This window comes from Chanodichthys erythropterus, chromosome 12, assembly GCF_024489055.1.
Source record: "Chanodichthys erythropterus isolate Z2021 chromosome 12, ASM2448905v1, whole genome shotgun sequence".
Taxonomy (NCBI): domain Eukaryota; kingdom Metazoa; phylum Chordata; class Actinopteri; order Cypriniformes; family Xenocyprididae; genus Chanodichthys; species Chanodichthys erythropterus.
In genome coordinates, this window is record NC_090232.1 from 17,127,144 (window position 1) to 17,137,248 (window position 10,105).

Sequence of the window (10,105 nt, forward strand, 5' to 3'; positions counted from 1 at the left end):
TATATATATATATATATATATAAAATAGTGTTAGCACTATTTTTATTATTTATATTTAACACTATTATATATTAAACACTATCATATATGCACACATACAGGTGCTGGTCATATAATTAGAATATCATCAAAAAGTTGATTTATTTCACTAATTCCATTCAAAAAGTGAAACTTGTATATTATATTCATTCATTACACACAGACTGATATATTTCAAATGTTTATTTCTTTTAATTTCGATGATTTTAACTGACAACTAAGGAAAATCCCAAACTCAGCATCTCAGAAAATTAGAATATTGTGAAAAGGTTCAATATTAAAGACACCTGGTGCCACACTCTTATCAGCTAATTAACTCAAAACACCTGCAAAGGCCTTTAAATGGTCTCTCAGTCTAGTTCTGTAGGCTACACAATCATGGGGAAGACTGCTGATTCGACAGTTGTCCAAAAGACGACCATTGACACCTTGCACAAGGAGGGCAAGACACAAAAGGTCATTGCAAAAGAGGCTGGCTGTTCACAGAGCTTTGTTTCCAAGCACATTAATAGAGAGGCGAAGGGAAAGAAAAGATGTGGTAGAAAAATGTGTACAAGCAATAGGGATAACCGCACCCTGGAGATGATTGTCCAAGGTCAACGCAGCCGTATACCAGGAAGTTTTAGCACTTCATGCTTCCTGCTGCTGACCACCTTTATGGAGATGAAGATTTCATTTTCCAACAGGATTTGGCACCTGCACACAGTGCCAAAGCTACCAGTACCTGGTTTAAGGATCATGGTATCCCCGTTCTTAATTAGCCAGCAAACTCGCCTGACCTTAACCCCATAGAAAATCTATGGGGTATTGTGAAGAGGAAGATGTGATATGCCAGACCCAACAATGCAGAAGAGCTGAAGGCCACTATCAGAGCAACCTGGGCTCTCATAACACCTGAGCAGTGCCACAGACTGATCGACTCCATGCCACGCCGCATTGCTGCAGTAATTCAGGCAAAAGGAGCCCCAACTAAGTATTGAGTGCTGTACATGCTTTTCATGTTCGTACTTTTCAGTTGGCCAAGATTTCTAAAAATCCTTTCTTTGTATTGGTCTTTAGTAATATTCTAATTTTCTGAGATACTGAATTTGGGAATATATATATATATATATATATATATATATATATATATATATACACCACTACCACCACTACTGTATGTGCATTTAAATCACAGCTTAAAACTTACTTTTTCTAAGGCTCTTAACCATTGACTGACTGTTTTATGTATCTTATTGTGGTGTGATGTACTATATGTTATTTTACAAATGTAAAGCACATTGGTCAACGTGTTGTTTTAATTGTGCTATACCCTAACAGTCTAATACTCTAATGAGTTTGTTGACATGTGTTTGCAAAGTTACTTATAGTTAGTAGAATGTCTAAAGTGGACTGTCAAAATAAAGTGTAACCAAATATGCAAACAGGTTTAGGTTCACACTTGTAGTTAGGTTCTCTCTGTTCTTTTGGTCTGGACCAAAAAATAAAATGACACATTTAGTTCTGGTTCTCTTAACATTCACACTGTCATTTTTAACACTGAACCTAAAGATACAAAACAAAAAAAATCTGCTTTTATAACGTATATTTTGAAATGGAACTTATGAAATATCCAAAACAATGCTCTATGCTAAATGTGCTCCTTGTATGTGCATACATATGATGATATTTTTACCAACCGAGAACTCACAAAGAGTCAAGGTATCAAGGGAATCTAAATCGTGCCAAAAATTTCTCTGTTGCACACATAAACGGAAATGCTGCGAGGAGACGCCGTTCTGATGCCTGTTCTGAACTGTAATAAACAACATAGCTATTATGATGAGAAAAACTTGGGTATGCTTGGATTCTGACCTTTCTAGCCTCGCATCTTGTGACATCACACACTATTTTTGTTTTGTTTAGATGTCTTTGGTCCGTGTTCATTTGAATAAGTTCACACTAACAGAGCAATCGCACCAGAGTTTGTCTGAATTAAACCAAACCTGACAAGTGTGAACACACCCTTCATGAATCCCTGTGAAATGCAAATGATGATTTGGGGAGAAAAACAATAGTTTATTATAATTGTTTTTTAAATCAGATGACCAGAAAAAGCTCTTTCCACTAAAGTTCTTGTGATATCAAAATCACAGCAAAAGTGTTTAACGACAAGAAAAAAAAAAACATGACGGAAAATTTACAAGCAAGTCTGTCAGTGACGGATAATGATTATTCGTAGAACAACCTCTGGATGACACCTGTTTTCCAAAAAAGTTGATCATAAAATGAATCGAAAAGAACACAGAGACTTAAGACAGGCAGACTCGAGCCCAGAGAAAGAGGAAAGCCAAAAAGGCCACGGTTTTGGGTGAAAAGCCACTGTAACATTCAGCATTAGGACATTCAAACCTATCTAGGCAACAAAGTAAGAGAAAGAAAGAGAGATCTGAAAGAGTGAGAGGGAGTAGTGATGCAGGAAATCCAATGCCGAGGGCAGTGAGCGTTTGGAGAAGTGAAAGAGTGAGCCAGTGAAGGAGGGAGTGAGAAAAAGTAAGTGAGAGTGGAAGCAAGAGGCTCAGTACCACACGTTAGAGGGGCAGCGCTCAGGTAAGGAGAACTATCTACTGTACGTGAATGCTGTGTGTTAAAACACTATGTTCTGACTATATGTGTGTGTGGAGAGAGGGTGACTATATTGTTAGGGGAAATTTAATATATATAGATATATCATGCGCTTTACCAATAACGACATGTTTGTGTGTTTTGTGCTTGAACATGTGTGAGTGTGTGTTGTGCCTCAGAATAACACACTTACCAAAGGACTCTGTAGATTAAAACACAGAAAGAGAGACAGCACATTTATCACTTAAGGTCGTCACACAGCAAAAACAGTGTGTTTGAGACTGTGTGTGTGTGTGTGAAAGGACATTAAGCTACAGGATTTCTTTAAAGGTGCACTCAGAGAGGTTATGTGTGTAAGTTTGCGGCATGGGAGTTGTTGGATGTCATGGATTGTTTCATTGGTCCTGCAGTGACTGCTTGTCTGTACAATTCATTTTTCCCACTGTTATGTTGTGTCTTTTATATGTCTATTGTATCATCTGGTCTCCTTGTTGTTTCTTGTTTACAGGTACTTTTATATTTATGTTTTTGAAAGTATATAGTATTTAAACATATATTGGTACCACATTGATTATCATCCAATACATGTATTAATTTATTGGTATTGGTTGATATTTTAACTGTGAATTCAATGTTTTGTTACATTTAGATTACCTCTACCAGCATTTAACACTCACTTAAAGTTATTCTTTAAAAGCACAAATTAATAACATTGTTAGATGTAATCTTTAGCAAATCTCAAAATAAATATCAGATTTCATACTGTAAATTGTAATGTTGTGATACATACATTTATCTTTTTAGCATTTAAGATGATTGTTTTTAGTTTTTAGTGTTGTATTTTTAATTTATTTAGACACAGTAGTATAGAATTTTAATATTGGGAGCAACATGAAAATAATTATAGGCTTTCCGTAATCATATCGGCCAGAATTTTAATATTGGTGCATACCTAGTATGTATATAAACTTATTATATTATTATTATTATTATTATTAATATTTGTAACTTGTTGCAAGCTCAGCAAAACATAGCTGGTCATGTGATCCCAACATGGCTGTCCCCATGCGGAGACTAGCTCCATGCAGAATGAACCACTTTTTATTAAGCTACTGATATGACTCTTCATCTCATGTGAGTGTACATAATTTAAAATATATTTATAAAAAGTACTATTTATTTTTTTAATCAGGAAAATTTGCTTAGTGCACCTTTAAACAAATGATAAGAATAAGAGAACAGAGACTGTAAATCCTTCAGAGCACACACACCTGAGCGTAGTTGTTTGATCCGGCCATGAGTGTGTGTATCTATGGGAAGGAAATCTTTAAACCAGGTGATCTCTGGGTCAGGTGTTCCGCTGGCTGCACACAGCATGGTAGCGGTGCGAGAACGCTCCACTACCTTCAGCTGAGGACCCATATCAATAGAGGGGAAACCAGCGGGAAGCTGGTCCTCTGAAATAAACAATTACAAACAAACATTACACTCACACCTATGTTGATATATGAAATCCCCAAAACAAACATGCCCCCACCCAAATGGATCTTGATATCTCCGCCCCCAAATTTACAAACACGCTATGCAACACCTCCCATATCATAGCATATACACTCCTTACTGCTAATTGGCTACAAGTATGTTTTGATCCTCGGTCCAAAATGCATTACAATTATATTCTATAGACAGCTCTAATAAGAAATAAAAACCAAATGTTTTTTTTATAATATGCTGTCAACTTAATAAAAAGTAAAAATTCTCTAGATAATATTTAAAAAAATTAGCTTTGGTTTTAGTATCGTGAGAACAAAAAAGCAAACTGTTGAATTTAGGAAATAATATATTTACAACATGCTTAGTATTTTTAAATTGGTAGGCTATTTATACATGAAATTATACAGCTACTATTATGCTTCAGGAAGGGAGTCATCATTAATAAGTAGGGCAGTCAAATCCATTAATCGTGATTAATCGTGTCTAACATAAAGGTTTGTATTTATATAATACTGTACTAATATATATATATATATATATTTATTTTTGCTTTGTGGCAGGGTGCATTATCCTGCTGAAAGAACCCACAACCACAAGGCAATACTGTTTCCATTTCAGGGTGTACATGGTCTGCAACAATGCTTAGGTACGTTGTACGTGCCAAAGTAACATCCACATGGATGTCAGGACCCAAGGTTTCCCAGCAGAACATTGTCCAAAGCACTGCCTCCGCCGGCTTGCCTTCTTCCCATAGTTCATCTTGGTGCCATGTGTTCCCCAGGTAAGCGATGCACACGCACCCGGCCATTCACGTGATGTAAAACAAAACGGGATTCATCAGACCAGGCCACCTTCTTTCATCGCTCCGTGGTCCAGTTGTGATGCTCTCGTGTCCACTGTTGGTGCTTTCAGTGGTGGACAGGGGTCAGCATGGGCACCCTGACTGATCTGCGGCTCTGCAGTCCCATACGCAACAAACCCCGATGCACTGTGTATTCTGACACCTTTCTATCATAACCAGCATTAACTTCTTGAGCAATTTGAGCTACAGTAACTCGTCTGTTGGATCGGACCCTGTCACCAGTTCACCACTGTTCCTTCCTTGGACCAATTTTGATAGATACTGACCACTGGAACACCCCACAGGAGCTGCAGTTTTGGAGATGCTCTGACCCAGTCATCTAGCCATCACAATTTGGCCCTTGTCAAACTCGCTCAAATCCTTATGCTTGCCCATTTTTCCTGCTTCTAACACATCATCTTTGAGGACAAAATGTTCACTTGCTGCCTAATATATCCCACCCACTAACAGGTGCCGTGATAAAGAGATGATCAGTGTTATTCACTTCACCTGTCAGTGGTCATAATGTTATGCCTGATCGGTGTATATATGTGTGTGTAAACACACACACACACATACATATAAATATGCACACACGCATATATAAACACAAACTTTTATGTTAGATGTGATTAATCGCAATGAATCGATTTGACAGCACTATAAAAAGTATAAAAAAGTATTTAAAAAAAATGGTTTAATACATAATATCTACAAAATTTACCCCAAAATCAGTGTAGAAAATGCGTAAAAAGTGTGCAGATTCAGTGTGGGCTGTATATTGACAATTATATTGGATATTGGTCACAGCATGAAAACAGTTATCTTCTAATTGGTATTTCTAAAAAGTCTGTGTGGTGCTTTACTAAAAATAACAGTAATACTCAGTAATGCCATGTATCAGGCAAGCTTGAGAGAAACACACTTCAGAAGTCCAAGATAAAGCAAAGATCTGAAGAAGCTTCCAGTCAGATCCTGTACCTACCGCGGAGAACACTGAGACGTGTGGAGGCGGTGATCTCTCCTATATCATTAGATGCCACACATTCATATATCGCCTCATCACGTGGAGTCCGAAGTGGCTGCACTCGCAACACAGACCCTGAACCATCCTCAAACTCTATCACCTACAGACAGACAGAGAGAAATGTGTTAGTAACTCCCTTAATAGCTTGTGCGTCTCTATAGACCATGTGCATAGAATCCACAAGTCAGGGCAAATGTGTGAAGTTACAGGAAGTGTACTGTGGGAATCTCACTTTAGTAGTGTTACAACCATATAGCGCTGCTTGCAGCAAATGTGTAAGCAAGCTGTCTGTTTGTATTCGTGCAGTCGGGGGTCAAGAGTTTACCTCAAATCTCTGGTTTGTGACTTTTTTGCCTTTTCTGCTCCATGTGATTTTGGGCTGTGGATCTCCTGTGGCTTGACATACGAAGGAGGCCACGCCCCCCTGAACACCTATTTGATCAGTGGGCATCCGAGTGAACCGAGGAGCAGCTGCAGAGAAGGACATAGATTGGTGGTTTGTATGCCCTGTAATAGTTGATTAATCATCTGTCGACTAGAAGAGGCTTAGTCAACCAAAAATTTTATTAGTCACAGAAGAAAAAAAAACTTGTGGCAAAGTCACACAGTCCGTGAGGGACAGATCGTTAACAACGGTTCCTTGTAATTATAGTATGTTGGGCAGGAAATCCAAATTATTTGAAACATGTAAGTAATAGCAACTTTACACGGCTGCTCGCTCTAATGTTAAACAAAGATAAATGTGCACTATTATTAGGCGATATATATCCAAATGTTAGTGCAGAGTGTGGAAGCTAAAGTATAGCATGCTTACTGCAAGACATGGAGTCGCTGGCGCGATCACTTGCATTTTTTCCTGATAACAGCGGAAAGACCTTAAAATACCATTTTTGGTCATACAGTTAAGAGTTATACACCATTCAAAAGGGTCTAATTTTATTTGTGTAAACTCACAATAACAAGAAAACATTGTGCCTTTGTAAAATAAAGAAAACAGGATGCGCTTTCTGACATCTCGGTCTCTTTGAACTTAAGCGCAGTGCATACACTTGCCATAAGACTAGATAGCATGAAATGTCAAGCAATTGTCAACCAATTCAAGAGGAAAACAAATATTCACAGATTATGTAATCCGTATGAAACGTGCATAAAGGCGCGTGCACTACTGCGGAGATGACAAGTCAGCACCGTCAACTTCATCTCTGCAGCCGAAAATACAGAAAATATTATCAATAAATTATTAAGATGTTTAGACAGTCTCCTTTCTGTTTTTTCACGACACATTCATAATCATTGCTTTTGCCGGTCAGCTATGGCATGCTTTATGCATGCGCTTGAGAGCTGATTAGGCTATATATTATATATAGGCTATATCATTAAAGGCTCATCATTATGATTTATATGGCTTATTAATAAACGCGTGCGATTAGTCAACTAATTGCTTAAATGAATGACTACTAGTCGACTACAAAAATCTTTAGTCAAGGGCAGCCCTAAATATAACTATAATAAATGAAATATCATAGTATAATAAGTTTACTGCTTATACATACATCATGGCATGCACACTGCACAGTTAAGCTGATAACTATTTTTATATTGTTTTAAATGCTACTGGTTTAAATAAAATAAAACAAAATAAAATATAGAATTTTGTATTTAAGTTACTAAAACTTTATGGGCCAATTGGCAAGAAATTTTTACCTGCATTTGGCGCTTGTTAATTTTAAACCCTGCATGTAACTCTGCATGTAAGCCAATAATTATTTTTTACATTGTATCAAACATTAAAATTCTATTGTCAAATAAATTAAGAATAAAACACTAAAAACTAAAATCAGCCATTTTAAATGCTGTTTAAAATAAAATAAAATAAAATTAAATTAAAATAATATAATATATAATAATATAAATAAAATAATAATATAAAATGTTACTTAGTTTAATTTAGTTTTGTTTGTTCTCAAGACCCTTGCATTCTATACCATTCCATTCCACTACACTCTGTCCTGCTGTTCAATGTGGACAGCAAGTGGATTCAAGAAAGAATCATGTGTCAACAATCCTTAAAAAAAAAAAAAAAGTCCAAGGATTAAAATAATTGCCACATTGACCTCCATCGTTGAAAATTACAATAAACCTTAACTTAAAATCATAAAACCTCTTTAAAAATCAGCCTGTGACTTCATGTGTGCATTAAATGTGCATTACAGTTAATACGAAAGACAGAGTGAATTAACTTGTAGATGAGGAAAAGTGCAGATCAACAGTGTGATTGACGCAGTCTGCAGTGGTTTCTAATCCACTCGGCCTAAGGATGATGTCACATTAATCTGCTCTATAACCCACTGACCAGCAGCTCTAAAATAATGGCATGTGTAAGAAACCAAAGGCTCAGCTCAGGTTCAAACAGAACAATGAAGTGAGAGCGTGGGTGAATGTCCCTTCATCACTCCAGATGATGTGTAATGAAATCTCTTCATCTTCACTTTACATGCTTTAATCCGCACAGGCACAGACAACGTTTACGCGAGTGTGCGTTCGACTACTATTAACTATATTTTATTGAAAATGACAAGTAATATTTTTTTCCGCATTTAAATTCTTAACAACTAAAAACACAATGGTATTTTTTTCCTCTTCTACAAAATGCAGGCCCGATTATCTTCTTAAATGTTTTGTCAAGGTCATCGAATGAAAATAAAAAAATCATGTATTAAATGTTGACGTCATTCCTTTACGTAGTCAGCGAAGGCCACAGTTGTCTTGTAAACACTGATCCGGACATTTGGTGCAGCCAAAGAAACAAATGGAGGACAGTATTATAATCCATCCAACGGGTTTAGCATTATGAAATTGCTTAGCATGCTCACAAACCTTATTTTTTTAATTACATACTACTTTGTAAGCTGCATTAAAGTGTGCCTTTATCCTTTATACAGGTGGGGAGAGGGGAACAAGAATATTTAATGAAAAGAGACAGAGTTTCAGAGAATTCTGTCTCTGTTTTATATGTTTTTGATGTCTGTGTACTCACTTTGCGTATGCGCCAGCTGGAGCACGCTCAGTAGAATCAGTAGTGCCGGCTGGTAGGCGCTTCTGTAGATCATGTGACCTCTGGCCATCCTCTCATTGGCTTGTCTATTTATGTGGATCACCAAGCTGTAAGTGCACTCATAACCTAAAATACACATGTGAACAAGCAACCATATATGTCAGTCACATGTGTAGACCGCAGCACATGACATGAATCGATTGCATTAATCAATTAGTACTCTGTGTGTAAGACTTTCTCTGAGGATCAGATAACAAATTACTGAGTGGTCAATCAATGCTTGAACATATCATTTAACATAGAGCCTTCACAGGCAGAGAGCAGTCTAGCTTTCATTAAAGGAATAGTTCACCCATTTACACCCTAATGTTTTTCCAAACTGAATGGGGGAATGTTGAGCTTATATTAAAAAATAAGTGAATGAATGAATGAATGAATGAACATAAAAGAAGTCCAAATGACTCATGCTACTGCATATTCAAAGTCTTCTGAAGCCATACAACTTGCTGAAAATCTTACCATAACTTGCGTCATTTGTGTTTAGGTATATTAAAATATGCTGCCTCAAGGCCAATTGTCACTGACATCAAAACTGCTCTTTGCATCTTGATGCATCATTTTTAATGCATAAATGTGAATGACATTTAACAGCTACAGCAAAGGGGAAGATTTTTAAATGACTTTCGTTTTGACTTTTGATTTCTTTTCACAGAAAGCAACCATATGGCATCAGAAGATTTTAAATTTAATGCAAAAATTATGTATTTTTATGTTTTTTTAAATGATAGTGTTTTTTAAAGCTTGACATCCCTAGTCCCCATTCATTTTCATTTACAGAAAAGTGTCATGAAGAAATTCTGCAATAGATGATCTCAGTGGTCCAAGAAAACAATAGATAAAAGAAATAAAAAAAAATTTTGAAAGAAATTAATACTTCTATTTGGCAAAGATGCATTAATTTGATCAAAAGTGACAGTAAAGACATTTATAATGTTACAAAAGATAATAAATGCAGTTCTTTTGACCTTTCTATTCACCAGAGAAT

The 10,105-nt window shown here is 36.4% G+C and overlaps 1 protein-coding gene across 2 annotated transcripts in view; it reads right to left on the bottom strand.

Annotated features, from left to right (window-relative positions):
* Window positions 1–9,130, bottom strand: part of ptprdb (protein tyrosine phosphatase receptor type Db) — a 48,701-nt gene extending 39,571 nt beyond the window's left edge. The window contains exons 1-5 of one of the 2 annotated variants that reach the window (XM_067405268.1): window positions 9,043–9,130; window positions 6,331–6,476; window positions 5,964–6,105; window positions 3,915–4,100; window positions 2,837–2,845 (exon numbers count right to left, since the gene is read on the bottom strand). In XM_067405268.1, the coding sequence (XP_067261369.1) occupies window positions 2,837–2,845; window positions 3,915–4,100; window positions 5,964–6,105; window positions 6,331–6,476; window positions 9,043–9,130 (571 nt within the window). The remainder of the gene's footprint in view (window positions 1–2,836; window positions 2,846–3,914; window positions 4,101–5,963; window positions 6,106–6,330; window positions 6,477–9,042) is intronic. The other variant, XM_067405267.1, reaches the window with a different exon arrangement.
* Window positions 9,131–10,105: the final 975 nt, after the last annotated feature.